The sequence below is a fragment of the Cajanus cajan genome, chromosome 8, assembly GCF_000230855.2.
Source record: "Cajanus cajan strain Asha chromosome 8, NIPB_CcT2T_4, whole genome shotgun sequence".
Taxonomy (NCBI): domain Eukaryota; kingdom Viridiplantae; phylum Streptophyta; class Magnoliopsida; order Fabales; family Fabaceae; genus Cajanus; species Cajanus cajan.
The window spans coordinates 24,732,656-24,749,216 of NC_138524.1; the positions used below are offsets into that span (position 1 = coordinate 24,732,656).

At 30.4% G+C, this 16,561-nt stretch overlaps 1 protein-coding gene across 2 annotated transcripts; it reads right to left on the bottom strand.

The window, feature by feature from the left end:
• Positions 1 to 12,506: 12,506 nt before the first annotated feature.
• LOC109788478 (uncharacterized) lies at positions 12,507 to 16,561 on the bottom strand. 2 transcript variants are annotated; one of them, XM_020347209.3, is made up of 8 exons: positions 16,406 to 16,518; positions 15,828 to 15,863; positions 15,087 to 15,454; positions 14,595 to 14,822; positions 14,095 to 14,449; positions 13,884 to 14,011; positions 13,594 to 13,729; positions 12,507 to 12,969 (listed from the first exon to the last, which is right to left on the bottom strand). In XM_020347209.3, exons 3-8 carry the CDS (start codon positions 15,428 to 15,430, stop codon positions 12,730 to 12,732), a joined length of 1,431 nt encoding a protein of 476 aa, XP_020202798.1. In that variant the 5' UTR covers positions 15,431 to 15,454; positions 15,828 to 15,863; positions 16,406 to 16,518; the 3' UTR covers positions 12,507 to 12,729. The 2 variants fall into 2 exon arrangements, with proteins under 2 accessions (XP_020202798.1, XP_020202797.1); XM_020347208.3 differs by lacking the exon at positions 15,828 to 15,863 and having other exon boundaries at positions 16,406 to 16,561.

A 16,561-nucleotide genomic window follows, 5' to 3' on the forward strand; every position in this document is an offset into this window, starting at 1 on the left:
ATATATAACCCAATTTTTAACTTGTATTCAAAATATTTATAGTATTAAAACTATAAAAAAAAAAATAATTAATACTTCTTTATTGAGTTTATTAAAAGTATTTAATGCTTTAACTCATATAGCATTTATCATCATATTAACAAAACTAATTCACCAAAAATTAAAAAATTAAGCGTGTATTATTAAGTTTTGATAAAGTTATTTTACTTAATAATTTACAGTATATGTTAAAATTCAACGATCTAAATGTTAACTTCAAATTTTTTAACGAATAGATCAAATTTCGTTAAATTAATTTAAATTGTTTGTTATTCTAAAAAGCATATTATACATTAATTTGAACTTATGTAATAAAGTATATCAAACAATTTTTAAATTTTGTGAAAATTTATAAACTTGATTTATTCATTAAAAATTTTTAATCTAACAATTGAATTGTTAAAATTTAATATAGATCATAAGTTATTAAGTAAAGTAACTTTACTAAGGCTTGATACTATATTTCCTTTTTATATTAAAAATGCATAAGTACTAAACCTTATTTTTTTTATTAAAAATATATATCTTCATAAAATTTGTGAAAATTTAGAGGAGAGAGGTCAAATTATATCATTATAACATTTACCAACTATTATGGTCATTAATAACTTTATATCAAAGGTAATTTTGTCATTCTATCTGTTGAATTATAATTTTATATCATTGTAAATGTTTATGTAAAATTTTGTAAAATTAAATAATAATAAAAAGTTAATCGAGTTACTCATAATTTAGTTAAAATATATTAGGTTAATTTTGATGTATATGATTGAAATGTGAAATAATGTTAGATTAATACAAAATTTTGTGTATATGATTTAATTGAAAAGGACTTTCAATCTAATAATGAGTTTTGACAAAACATCATTTAATTAAAAGTTATTAAATGATATAATAATTGATAAAAGTTTTATCGGTGTAATTTGATTTCTCTTCTCCTTTTTTATATATAATATGATTTTCTTAAATACCAGCGTAAAATATGTTTATAATATCATAAAATATTTTTAAATTTAATTTTGATTCTTAATAAAAATTAATACATTTTTTGTTCTTATATTTATAAAAAATGATATACTTTTAATCTCTCATAACTATTATTATGTGTTTTAATTAAAATATAGAGACCACATATATATAATATTAAATTTTGATATAAACTAAATTTAATATTTAAAAGTATTTTAAGAGATTAAACATATATTTTATTCTAAATAAAACTTTAGTTTTAAATTTAAAATTTATCATTAGTAGTAGTCTCATCTATGAGGCTATTACTAATATACTATCACTATGGGTAGACAAAACTCTTGACCCTAAGAAATAATAAATTCCTTGATACATAATCTATTACACGTGTTCCACACATTAAATGACGCGTCCTACAAAGACAATAACTACATGGAATAAACATGCAATAACCTTATACAGGGGACAACTACCAATGTGTTTAGTTACACACTTACCACACATTTTCAAGGTTAGGAACTTCCTAACTTACATAATAGAGTGTGTTTTACATGTACCGATGACTTATTACCTATGAGAGGTTGAGAATTAGGAGATTAATTGAAGCACATACACCCCTAATAATGAGGAAGAGAGTTAGTGATCAAGACTCATACCAAACATTTTTTGGTTTAAGCTGAATTTCAATGTTTTAGAATTTGTACCATCGAATTAGTTAATTTCAATGTTTTAGGATTTGGATCAGTCATCAAATTGATTACGATATTGAATAAGTAAGTTAAAAATTAAATCAATAAATTATTAATTAAATTAATATAATTTGTTTTCTATTAAATTTTTATAAAAAAATATTTATATTATATATATATTTATAAATTTTAATAAAATTTATATCATGATTTAAAGAAGTCTCTAAAAAAATCATGTTAAAATATTTTTTAGTTATATATTTTTGCTTACTTTATCTTTTAGTCTTTATAATTGAAAATAAATCTTCTTGATTCCTATATATTTCTTTTTCAATCCTTTTTAATTCCTATAATTTAAGATTGATCTTTTTAGTTCCTATTCTTGTAGTTTTCTTTTTTAATTCTTTTAGTTTTTGTTGTTAATTTTTTTTTTATAATGATGTCTCTTTTATATTAATGTGACAGAGATATTAATTTAATTTTGTGTATCTGTTATCAAATTTATTTTACTAAAGTTATTCTAAATTAGATATATCAATGTTTCGTGTCTTTATTTCACTCTCACTTATGGTGCTCATTGTTGAGACACCCCATTTTTACTCTAAAAAATTTAAAGACTCCCACCATGCTTACACAAAAGAGACGACATTTGAAAAGAATTAAAAAAGGTAAATATAGAGACTAAAAATGTATATTTTAAACTATCAGGACTAAAAAGAATTAATAAAATTAAGTATAAAAATTAAAAAGATCCATTTTTATCTATAAGAACTAAAAAGTAAAGTAAAATTATAAAAAAAAATACTATAACCAAAAAATTATTGCCAATATAATACTAATAGAATAATCAAATTATAGACTAGTTAAATAACATAAATTAATATATAATTTTAAATTTAAAACATATTATATAAATTATTTAAGTCAATTATATAATAATAAAGTATGTAGGTTTAATGGTTACTAAAATGTTTAATAATCATATCTATCTAGTTTTATATATTATATTTGTTATAAATAATAACAAGAAGTTATTTAGATGGTAAAACAATTACACTTAGTTTTGGTGTTGAATAGCATTAACACTTTTAAGAAAATTTTATTTAGTCTTTTGAGTATACCACCTAAGCTTCAACATTGACCGATCCTTGTATGGGCTAAGAAGTATATAAACTAGAAGAATTTAAGTGAAGTTAGAAAATACTTGAATTTAAACCATTTTAACCTAGGAAAACAATCCAACCAATTTCAAGGAAGACCTTAACATGCACCAAAGAGGTCCTAGAGATAAATTTGAGGTTCACATTCCCCTTAATTGATTTCATCGCTAATCTACCATAGATTCCATAGACGTCGAGATGCTTGACATTTTCATTTTTTTCCTATGTAGTTAAACAAAATAATAAATAAAGAATAACAAAACAAAAATTATGAATAAGGCCACAAAGACCAATTGAACAAAGAGCAAAGGTTTGTCTTAAATCAATTATTCGCGTTGATCTTAATATAAACTTTTGTATTTGTCAAAATTTAAATTACCTAACTAGCTTCATGACTCTTATAAGTCATCAAGAGAAATAAAAAGGCCAATTAAGCACATATTTACATATGAAATAATTCTTTTTATCTTTAATTTTGATACTTTTTTAGTCTTTGATCAAACTATAAGCGGAGAAGAACAAGATTTTCTTCTTTATAAATGTTACATGGTATATTAAAGATCATATATACCTAAAACCTGCATTAGAATAGATAATCTTAGTAAGCACGTGAGCGTTAATATACATTATCATGGAATTAATAGATCTACCTATATAACTTATAGGAATATTTTGGATAAAGTTTCTTGTAAGATGTCTAGAGTTCAACATAGTGTGATGGGTTTCTGTATATTATAGGTCTTCATAAGTTTAAAGTTTATTTGAATGTTTCATGCCTTAAACATATATATTCAAATGTTCAAAAAAAATATATCTAATAAGTGTTATGATAATCTTTGAATGTTATAAATGTTGTATTACTTTTTTTTTTTATTCTTTTGTACTTGTGCACAAATTGGTATAGTAAATTTGAACCAAGTGTGATATCCATAAAAGGAAAGTGACGTCACAAAGAGAAATCAGTGCATGCAATAGTGCATTCAGAAATCTTTATTCTTTGCTTCATTCCCTTATCATGCCAAAACATTTATGAAGCCTCGAAGCATCTAAACAAGTATTAAACGATCATATTGTGAAGATTAAAGTTGTTATTTCAAATGGCCAAGTATATATCAAGGTTCTCATCAACAAATATATCTCTAAAGCCTATAAACACAAGAAGACTTGAGAGAATAGAAGAATTCTAAGAACCTTCTGAATATAAACGCTTGCAAGATGTGCATAAACTCATGTATAAATATATCTAGTCAGAATGTCTTGTAAAACAATCATCTGGTAGATGATAAGAGAAAAACTTAAGTTTAGCTATCCTTGCCTAACAAGTTTGATCTCTTATGAGTGCATATAAACATACATATCCTTTTTGTGAGAGTTATTTATAAACACTCAAACCTTTGTTTTTTGTAAGCCTGAAATTAATTAAAGAATATTGCAATGTGTTGTTACATCTTGGCTAGGAGTGACATAAAGAATACTTCTTATAGCCAAAAGTGACATTAAAAATACTTTTTCTAAAATGCTTCCAATTTAATAAAACCCTTAAAGTTAGAAGGTAACTAGATTTAGCTCAGGTTGAGGAACAACTATAAAAACATAAAGTATTTTATTCTATCCATTTTCCTTTAGACTCTTTGGACGAGTAGGTTTTACAAACTTATATGTATTCATTTGCAAAATATTTCTAAAGTACACTCACACATTCAACCCCCTTCTATGTTTATTTTAACCTTCAATTGGTATCAGAGCTTAGCTTCTTGTAATTGAGCATTTAATAGTGCAAGAGAAAACAATTTAGATTGAAAATAAGAGACAAGTCATCGATTATCCACCACTTTTTAGAGTAGTCAAGTATGACTATTGAAAGTAGATGATGATTGCCTTTTTGATGCAAGTCATACTAACATATGAGATATGGTTAAAAATGGAGACTACATTCCTATGAATGACCAAAATGAGGAAATCCCCAAAGCTGGATGGAACAACAAGTAGAGACGACGATTCATTCTAAACTCCAAAGTTTGCAACTCCATCATGTGAGCACTATCAGAAGATACACCAAAGTATATAGCTTCAAAAATGCTAAACAAATGTGGGACACCTCTCACTTATGAAGTGTTTATAAAGGAAAAATGTAACAAGCTCAATTTATTGGCTCATAAGTATGAATTGTTCACCATGGAAGAGAATGAAAACATTCAAACCATATTTGAAAGATTCCAAACCATTGGTAATGAACTATCTTTCTTGGGTAGAACTTGCGATAACTTTGATCATAATGAAAAATTGCTATGTAGTTTTCCCAAACAGTGGAGAACACATGTAACAATGTTATGAGCATCCAAAGACCTAAACAAACTATTACTTGAAGAGCCTATAGGTTTGTTCAAAGTGCATGAGCTCGAGCTTTAACTAGACGAGGTTGGATGGAAAAATAGATCCTTAGATTTTAGTGTTCAAAAGCCTAAAAAAGGCACAATGTCCAAAGTCACAAAGGCTGAGGAGTCCTAGAGGAGGTTTTTGAGGATGAAGAAAAAGATTTAGGGGATGAGATATCTTTTATATTTAGGAAAATCCACCCTATGCTATATAAGAACAGAGCTAAGCGGTGGAGAAACTTCAACAAGAAGACCTTCAAAGACTCTAAAGAGGAATCATATGTTGTCTGCTATGAGTGCAAGAAGCCAAGATAATTCAAATTAGAATTTCCTAAGCTTGAGAAAGAGAAGGTCAAAAAAGAAATAAACTTTTTTGAGAAAAGGAAAAAAGGGTCTTATGGTCACATGGGAAGACTTGACCTATCATCATTCGAAGAAGAAGTGGACGAAGAATCCAATCTCTACCTTATGGTAGATGAAGATGTAATGTCCTGTTTAGAGGATGACCAAGAGGACGATTATAAGGTAACACAAACTAACTTCCATTTCTTGCAAGATGCCAATGACAAGCTCTTTGCCGACTCCGCTAAGCTATATCATGTTTAAAAAGATCAAAAATTATTTCAAACTTATCTAAAGAAAATTATATTTTAAATGGAGAGAACAAAAGTCTACTTGAAAATTGTTCCATTTTAGAAAACTCTTCTAAGAAAAACATTTCAGATGAACCTCTAGACGAAATTAATAAACTTAAGAAAAAATGGACTCTTTTAAGATCAACTTGTCAAAATTCGTTAAGAGAAATGAGAACTTGGATAAGATTTTGGGATATAAGAGGAATGTCAATGACAACTCCGATCATAGATATAAGGGCAAGAAGTACGTATATGATGAATTTGTCCTTGTATGTTATGTCTATAGCAAAATTGGACATATTACGACCAAATATAGTCACATGCCTAAAAAGAGACCTCCTAATATTTTTGAAACTAATAGAAAAGGACCCAAGTATATTTGGGTACCTAAATCCAAAATAATTCTTGTTGCGAATCTCCTCAATAGTAGGAAGGAAAGTGTTACACATTTGACAAGTATACTACTTGTTGTAGATAATAAATTAGACAAAAGTCCAAGTTATGGAATCCACAAGGACTTGAGTTGTAATTATTTAATTTAATTTTGGTATTAAGCAAATAATTTAAAATTCAAAATTATTTAGATGTAAAGTATAAAATTATAAAATATATCAACATAAAAAGCATGAACAAGTTTAATGAAGAATTTAAATTTAGATAATAAGAATAATCATAGACTGATTTCACTAACCTTTCCTATGTAAATCTTCCCAAATTTTCATTCAACAATAGAAATTATATAGTTAATTCAATAGCCCTCAAATATATTCAAATCTTAATTTCTTAGGTAAGAAATTTTAAATTGCTTAAGAAAAATCCCAATTATTTGATAATTTTTGTTAACAACTCGCATCAAAGTTAGGAACCTAAAAATTGACTAATAAGGCTTATTCTACTCCTAGTAATAAGTGTTATCAATTTTTTTTTAATCTAAATCTTAATTCTAATAGGATTTCTCAACCTGCAAAAAATTATAAAATCATACAATGGTTGATTAGGCTACAACAAGCATTAAGTATAAAGTAAAAATGATTAATTGAATAAAAACATTGTATTGAATGAGAGCGAAGAGAATTACATGAGTATGATAGCTATGCCAATCTCTAACAATAGAAACTTAGCCGCTCATGACTAACGATTACAAACAAGAAAAGAAGGGATCTTTGAGTGATCTGTGACTACAAAAGATGCTCTCACAGAGAACTTTCTATAATCCCTCAAAAAAATTTATTGTAAGAACTCTAATATAAAGACTTTCTAAAAATCCTAATTTATAATATTTTAATTGGACTTTTGTTCGTGCATACTCGCTCAAAGTGTCCATGTGATTCACTTAAGTGAGCTTGTCCGATCCTTCTAGAGGCAATATTTGACTTGCCTCACTCAAAATGCCTATTGTGGTCATTCTAAGAAAATCCTAACTCACTCAAAGCAAGTAGCTCAGTCACTTAAGCGAGCTAACATCATCTTCTAAAGGTAATCTCTAAATTGTCTCACTTAAAGTGACCAACAACTCACCTTTGAACAAATTTTGGCTCGCTTAGAGCATCTAGTTGATCATGGAACAATGCTGAGTTGGTTTCTTTTGAGACTTGTAGCTTATAAGTTTCATTCTCCCTGTATCACTTATCAACAAAGAAACTATTAAAAATATCTAATATTAAATAATTTCATCCTAGAAAATAAAATTAACTCTAACCATATATTTTGTGGCCAAAAACTAGATTTTAAAGCATAAGATATATCCAATAATTTCCTAAATTGGATAAAAATTGTAAACATATTTGACAATTATCAGAAAGTCTAGTCATAGTACTTGGACAGTAGATGCTCATGTCACATGATGGGAGAAAGCTTGTGTACTAAAGCCCAAGGAAAAAAATGGTGGTTAGATATTTTGTTAGATCAAAAGATGATCTTAGATCTTTTAAAGTATAAGTTTTAATTATAACAAACTTACACATTTTTTAGAGAAAAGCTTTTCAGATCATACAATAAGACGAATCAATATAGACAATTGGTTATGATGACATATAGTATCTTAGATGAACTACTTTGTCTGTAAGATGAATGAATTTAATATATATCATTTATGATGTCTGATAACCACGTCATATTTCTCTATGATATCCCTAAATAGATCCAAAGGAATAAAAAGCTTATTCGATACTCACACTTCAAAAAGGAATGAAGACATGCTTTACATAAGAGAAAGGACAAACAAATCCTTCAAAGTATGTAAAATCTTAGAAAATGTCATTCTTAACTGACATACACAACAATTCCTTCCTTTTGGTACCATAAAGGTGATAAGTAGTCTTCTTGATCAGATAAGAAGTGATAATTTGATAAAATGCATTTAATGCTTATAATTAAAGCACCAACGAGTACCTTTTCTCACAAGGAAGGAAGACAAAGGTAGACAAAGAAAGTTTGTGAGAAATGCTTAACGTTTTGCAACAATCATTTTCATGAAGCACTTATATAAAAAATCTTGAAGATTCAGAAGAAAAAAAAGAGAACAACTTTTGTAAAAAAAATTTGTATTCATTCTTTTTATAAAAAAACTATGTACTTAATTTGATTGTATCATGTCTTGATAGTAAAATGAAACAACAAGTGATTTCGTAGCTTTAACTCTATGTTATTGCTTGAAACTCGAAGAGACTTGTTTGTAAATAATATTTGGTTGTTGAAGCCCAAAGAGGCTTTGTTGTTAAAGAATACTTGGTTATTGAAGCTTGGAAAGACTTCATTGTTCAAAGAATACTTGGGTAATTGCTTGAAGAGACAAGTCAAAGAATACTTAGGTTGAGTCAGAAGTGGCTTGTGAAAGAATACTCGTTCATTATTAAGATTCGATAGGTATATTTATCACTCATACTAAGTCGGGAAATCAAAATTAGGTTTAGGGACAGGACAAATTGAATCCATTTAAAAATGATTCTATGAATCATTTGAATTAGTGAGTACATTTATGTAAAAATGAAATAAATTGGGTGTTATGATGAGAATGACTGCAAGAATCCATTTGGAAATAATCTATTCCATTGATATTGATCAAATACAATATTAATGAATTCTTTTTTAACTATATTTTATTCACTAGGAAAATCTAATTTCTTGTTCTTTGATGAGTTGTTATGCAAATAATCTATCTATCTATATATAGATATAGATTCAAATCCCAGTTATTTTCATTTTTGAATAATATATATGATATAATAAGTATATGCATTAACAAATAGATGTACTAGTCATATTAGCAAGTTCCTTATTTAGGAATTGAATAAAATAGGGCCCTTTTAACTCAGTGGTATATATTTGTAAAAGATTGTGGAACATGATCAGGTTGGTCAAGAACTGAACATTATCTAAATAATTAAGAAGAATTAGTATAAAAATTTCATGTTTTTTTTTTCTCTTGACTCTTTGTTTCTCGTAAGGTTTTTGATATTATTTCACTATTTCAAAAAGTGTTGAGTTTTTTATTGATATTATTCAACCCCCTTCCAATGTCTTTCTTTTCTCCATAATTTGGTATCATAGCTTAGCCTTTGATAGGGTTGAGCGTCTAATCGTGTTAAAGGAAATGATCCTAAGATGGGAAGAAATAAGGGTCAATACCTGCCTGAAGGAGCTTTTCTTATAAAGTCACCAACCTTTAATGGAGAAGACTACCCATATTAGAAGGACATGATAGAGATGCTCATAGAAGATCATCATAGGTGATGATGTTCTTGTAACCAAGCCAGAAAGTGAGTACAAACAAGAAGACTACAACATCTTACAACTTAACACAAAGGTAAGATACATCTTAGCTTTCTCTTTGTCAAGAATAGAGATACAACAATTTCTATAGTTGCAAGATTGTTAAAGAAATGTGGGAAGCCATCAGGGTGACTCATGAGGGTCTAAAGATCTAAGACTCAAACGAGCTGTTACTCTTTAGAGACAATGTGAGTTGTTATCTATGAAGGAGAGAACAAAACCTTTGATGAGATGTTTGGGATTTTTCAAATCATTTTTTAATGGGCTAAAATTCCTAGAAGTTGAGTATTATAAAGCTCAGAATAATCCAAAAATCTTGGATAGTTTTTCAAAGATTTGGAAACCAAAGGCCACCATTATATCAGAAGCTCGTGACCTTATAACTCTTACATTGAACAAACTCTTAGGAGCCTTGTGAGTTCATGAAGTCTATATGAACAATTGGGATCATTTGAAAGGAAATGATTATATTGCTTTAAGGATTGGTGAGACTAGTAAGAAGAGGGACAAGGAGAAAGCTTTAAAGGTTGAGTCTGAGCACAACAACCCAGATGAAGATTCTGAGAACTCAATGGATGATGAGATACCTCTCATATCCAAGAAGTTTAAGAACGTGCTTAAAAAGAAAGGAAGACTGGGGAGCTTCCATGAAAAGAATGATAGGTTCAAGAGACCTATCCAAGAAGAAAGCAAAGAGATCATCTATTATGAATGTAAAAAGTCTTAACACATGAAGGTTGAATGTCTTACACTCAAAAAAACGATGAACCAGCAAGAAGAAGGTCAAAAGGAGTCTGATGACCACCTGAGAAGATTTAGGCAACAATAATAACAATTCAAATGATGAGAAAACTAACATTTATCTCGGTACAAATGTAGACGAAACAAGATTTTTTTTTTTTTTTGCTTATAATAGAGAACAAAATGAGTACACTACAATAGGTGAAAATCTATTTGATGATCCAAAACTAGCACATAATTATGGTCACCATGAATCTTCATATAATATAATTGAGTTTTGCAAATTTATGAAAAAAAAATCAATGAAAGTTAATTGGAAGACAATGATTGCTTGGACTATATAATAATTTCTCTAGGCAAGTAGGGGATGGTAGCCTAGTTTTTCTTTGGACCGATGCTTGGGGTCCAAGCCTAGGTTACCTTATTTGTTCACGCTACAAAGACCTTATAAGATCAAGAGCTACTCATGAAAGTGAAGAAAGGTGGTCTCATAATATGATGGTACGTAGAACTTGAATTGCTTGCGTAACATGCTACCTCACTCTATTGTTCGCATTATAATTACATTGGTGCCCCCTCATCTGAAAATGAGCTAGATTCCCTGGTCTGGAAGTATTCCGAGGATGGAGACTTGTCTTTAAATTCTGCACATAATTGTTGGGGTAACCATGCAAGGGCCATTGCAATTCTATTATTCCAAAGGATTTGGACTTGGCATGGGCCTCGAAGGATAAGGGCTTTCATCGGGAAATATTATTAGTGATTTAGAGATAAACACAAAAAAAAATATATTATTAATGATTGAGAAACAAACACTTTATTTATTATGAAGAGAAATAAAAAGAATTTTATTAATAATATTATTATTAATTTTATTATGAAAAAAATATTATTAATAATAAAGAGAGATAAACACAAAATTGACAATTTACAATTTTTGTGGTACATGTTACATTATTCTTGAAAGATTGTGACACGTGTATTTTGTGCAGACAGAATGCGGAGACTAACCTTCATCATATGCGTGATTGGCTGATTGCACTTTGGGTAATAATTAGTCACTTTAGTCCTTAAAATGATGAGTGTTGTCATATTAGTACTCAATTAATAAAATGTTAAATAAATAATTAGGGTATAAATTTTGTTAAATAAATCTTTAAATTTAACTGAGTTGTGATTTTTCTTCTACTTCATAGTGACTTCTGCTAGTAGATATGTCCATATTTAATGTCCAGGGAGTGACTTCTGCAAAGAACATAGGGTTTAAAAAGTCGTGTATGGAGACTGATTCTGACAGCTATTAAGCTTTTGTTATCTCAGGGACCAGTTGCAAACATCCCTTACGTAATCTTATTATTATATAGCCATAAAAAGTCTCTTGAACTCGGTAGAAGCCTAATGTGCAACCATGTCTATAGGGAATGAATTCAAGGGTAGATGCCCTCGCCAAGCATTGACCATCCATAGGTCTTGATTTATGGTTGAACGACCTGGTTCTATAGTAGACACCATCAAGCAAACGGAACATAAGTGTTTGATTTTTGTTTGTATTTGCCATAACTTTCAAAACACTTCATTAGAGAAGTGTGTCTTGTTAGTTTAGATCAAACTAAAATATAAACATTTTAAACGTAAAAAGAAGCTTGTGTCTTAGCCCAAGTGTTGTAACAAATACAGCACAACATGTTCAGGAATTCTAAGGAAATTGAAAAAAAAAAATTTAAAAAAATGTTCAACTCCTTGTAATATACGTGCGAAAAATTGGGTTGAAGCTGTGCATTGAAAAGTAGAATTTTGCTAACCAAACTCGGACACTCAAAAGACAAAAACGTTCATAAATCACTCACTCCTCTTGTACATGTGAACGGAACTCAGTTCAATCAATTCCAACTATTCGCTACATGCAAAGTTTAAAAAGCTCTGTGCCAGTGAAACTAACTACGCTCGTTAGCATCAACTATACGAGCATTACTCTATTTAATTGGTTCGTCAGTCACAAAAGAATAACTTACTCTTCGAGAGAAATATCAACGAAAAAAAACTACTGCCACGAGAAAAATAATATCAAATAGCAAGTAATTTGTTAAACTAAACTGGTCAATCAAGATCAACTTCTAACCCTTGGTGTCAGGCTTTGAAAAATTAAATTAAAGCAAGTATATTAAGAGAAAATCCAAGAACTTTTACAATGATACACTAGGGCTTACTCAGATGAAAAAAAAGTGATAACAAACTAATCTACGTTGTTCATTACTGTGTTAAACAACCTACTACCAGTTCTCAATACACAACAAAACTGCGGGTGTGGGAGAACCCAATTGTGTCACCAACAGTAGATGCTAAGCAGAGCTTAGAAACCAAAGAAGCCAAGCTCGCTTGCTCTCTCCTTCTCGAATGTCTCGAAGTACTGATAGATGATTGTTACTGCAAGTAATATTCCTGTCCCTGAACCAATTGCCCCCATGAAATCTGCCAACACTGTCAGGGCACCAATACAAATGCCTCCAAATGCAGCAGCAGTGGGAATGTATCGGTTCAGTTCTTTCTGCAAGTTCGACTCCCGATGTCCAGGCATTACCATTTGTTGTTCCTGCAAATTTAAAACGAAAACAAAAAATTAGACATTATGACAGCAAACTTTAAATAACTAACCGAATAGATTCAGATCAATCATGAATTTTACCACACTATAAATATCAGTTTCCATGGGTTCAAAACAGAGTGCGGAGATAAGATTGATCAACTTACACAAGCCTTACTAATAAAGTTGCAATGAAGCTGAAGCTAGAAATAATATATCTTTAGGTAGTGTTTGGCCTTTAACTTTTTTGGGCTTCTCTTCAACATAAAAGTAGAAGCTCCTCTAACAGGCTTATATTAAAGCTCAAGAAACGACTTTATTGTTAAGAACATTTCTGAAGTTGTGTATGCCTGGACTTTAAAGTTTGGCCAGATACTACATTAGACAAAATATTACTTCTAAAGTTAACTTTAGACTAAATCCTAGCTATTCTGCTTCATGTGTTTTAAGTAGAGATTTCCAACATCAATTTAAGTGGGAAACAAGACTCACAATATTGTAAATCACACAGATTATCAAACAATGTGAACTTTTATTATGAACACATGATAGAAGTTAGATTCTTGTCATATTATTGAAGTACTAAAGTTAGAAAATAAAATAATAAATTCACAAAAAATGCATGTTAGTTACCTTCAGCTGCTTTGCAACATCTCTAGCAGATGAACCAGAGACTTCAATCCAAGTTTTAGAGAACAAGGCACAGGCAGACAACATAAACACAAGGTAGAATAATGCATGGAAAGGATTGGCTGCCATATCAGCTAAGCTGCAAAAACAAAAGTGCCAAAAATGAAAATTGAGCTAGAATAAATGGTAAAAATTTAATTGAATGAAGTTTCAGATCACATTGGTAAAATAAAGTACAGAAATTTTACATGTTTGTAAACCATAAACCATACAACAGGAAGCACTTCTCTTACCTGGAAGGTGCAGTGATGTAGTATGCAATACCGCCAACAGGAATAGACTGACCACCTCCATATTCAGACTCCTTCCATTTGCCCAATAGATCTACAAAGAAGTTTCCACTGTACTTTCGGTGTAGAAGCTGTACAAATCCAGTAAAATATGTTAAAACAGTGACAAAAATTTACTCCCAAGTGATAATTTACCATCATTAAACTGCACTACCTGAGAAATGAAGTAGAGATTGGAAACGAGGGCAGACTGAAGAATGATGGGCATGTTGGAAGTATAAAATAACTTAATCGGATATGAACCCTGCTGTCCACGGGCATTCTTTGATCTAACAGGCAAAACCACACGGAAACCTTGGAAGTATATCACAATTAGGAAGATCAAGACAGTAGCAAGCAGATTTGTCACATTGGGAAGGTTTTGCCGGTAAAATGCTTCCCGAAGGGCCCGAACCTTATCCGTTCTAGTTATCAACAAATGGAATAGAGCAATGACAGCACCCTCAAATTCAGCTCCACGTCCACTATTAATGGTGGTGGGACTAAATGCTTTCCATATGATGTTTTCACTGGGACATAATGCGAGAATTCATATTAGTTTTTGACAAAAGGCCATACACTTAGTTTAATAGTTGCTATGATACACAAGCTCAATGCTGGGATATTATAAATTATAAATTATTAATTAACAATGAAAGGAATGGTAAAACTTACCAAATATTAGTGGCAATGAATAGAGAAATTCCAGATCCCAATCCATAACCTTTTTGAAGGAGCTCATCTAAACATATCACAATAATACCCGCAAAACAGAGCTGGAGGATGATGAGTATGGCATTTCCCACTCCAAGTTGGCCCACACTACCATACATCCCAGAAAGAACATATGCAACTGCCTCACCAACGGCTATCAAGATGCCAAGTAGCTTCTGTGCACCATTTCTGGGAGAGAGAAAGAAATTGTCAACAGGAAACATATATGACAGTGCAACACCTACTTAAGAATTATGTAAAACATCAGACGAATTGACAACCATAAGGTGTAACTCAGTGCACATGTTAATAATTATACTATATACCACTAAATGAAGCAATGTATGACAAACTGACAACCACAAAAGCAACCGGCTATAATCACAGGTATTGTAAAAGGCAAATGTAAAAACATGTAACAAGTAAATATGATACACAAAAAAAGATACTTACAAGAGAGCACGATCCTCTCGTACATTGTTGTCCACTTCAATGATTTTTGAACCAGCCAAAAGTTGCATTACCAGCCCAGAAGTTACAATGGGTGTGATTCCCAGCTCCATTACAGTTCCACGGTTTGAAGCAAGGATAACACGCATCCAATAAAATGGATCTGCACCTGTTGTTGAGTGTATTCCATACAGAGGGAGTTGACTGCAAACAAGGAAAATGAACAGAGAGATCACAGTATATATGACCTTCTCCCTGAATGGCACTTTCCTATCAGCAGTCTGAACTTCGGGAAGAAATGAGAGGAACGGTCTAACTAAGTGAAGCACTCTAAATCCACCTCCCATCTTGCCAAACTACACAAATTTAATCTGCACACAGTAGTAAGGCATAGATAAGAGGACATTCAAAGATGGGAGAAAAACAAAAACTGTACTTTAAAAGCACACCTCGGCATCCAAAAGACAAATAAAAAAAATACAAAAAACCAGTAAAAATTCTTTTTAAGTTTTATCATTTTTTTTATTGGATGGAGTTTGGATGCAACAGGAGCCGCAAGAATTTCACATAAAATATGGCCTACAAAACACATGATGTAGGTTGTCAGGATGCCCATTATGAAAAAATTAATGATAAAAAAACATAGGCTTCTGAGATTATTTTGATTATGAACATTCAACCATGCATAAAAGAAACAACGTAAACGAAAATTAAATTGATAAAAAAGGAGAAAAAATAACTTACAGCTCTAGAGAAAACTCCTGAATTAATGAATGATCTCTACATGCAAGTAATGCACTCCATGAATTAACATAAACGACCTCAAATATTTCATATATATTAATTAAATTAACATCTTAAATCAATAACAATATTCAATCTTTTGGTACATGCATTGACTAACACAACCAAGACGTGAAGGCTGCCGTTATCTATGATTTTAAAAAACATATCATGATACAAACAAACCAATCATATAACCAGTGAGTATCACATATCACCTACATTTATCACCAAACAAATTATAAATAAATAAAAACATAAGGCTCCAATCAAGCTTGATCTGCTTCAACGCATTCAAGGACAAACACTAAAACACCACAAATCAGTACGCGATCACGAATTCAAAACCCTAATCGACAATTCCCATACAACATGTTCGTTCGCACACAACGCACACGAGAGTTCAACATCATCAGACGCACATGAACCACAAAACGATCAACGAATGCAAAATGCAGATCGAACGAAGTCAGAAAATTGCACAGATCTATGAATCTGAGAATTCTCGAAAATAAATTGTCGTGAGAAAGAGTATTTACCTATTTGTTGAAGATCTTCAATCGATTGAGAATTTTAAAGAAAAGATTAAAAAAAAAAAATAGGGCAAGATTGGATCTGAACTCCGAAGAATGAAGTTCTGTAAAAAAAATTTTTGAAGCTTTGTGAATTCTAATAGGAGAAGCGGGTTGCTGCTG

Excerpts from the sequence above, each read along its gene's own strand:
- LOC109788478 (XM_020347208.3), bottom strand. The coding sequence starts at position 15,430 with ATGGGAGGTGGATTTAGAGTGCTTCACTTAGTTAGACCGTTCCTCTCA. Across the intron at positions 14,823-15,086 it reads CGAGAGGATCGTGCTCTCTT|AAATGGTGCACAGAAGCTAC; the intron begins GTAAGTATCTTT and ends TCTCTCTCCCAG. Across the intron at positions 14,450-14,594 it reads TTCATTGCCACTAATATTTG|TGAAAACATCATATGGAAAG; the intron begins GTAAGTTTTACC and ends ATTATGTCCCAG.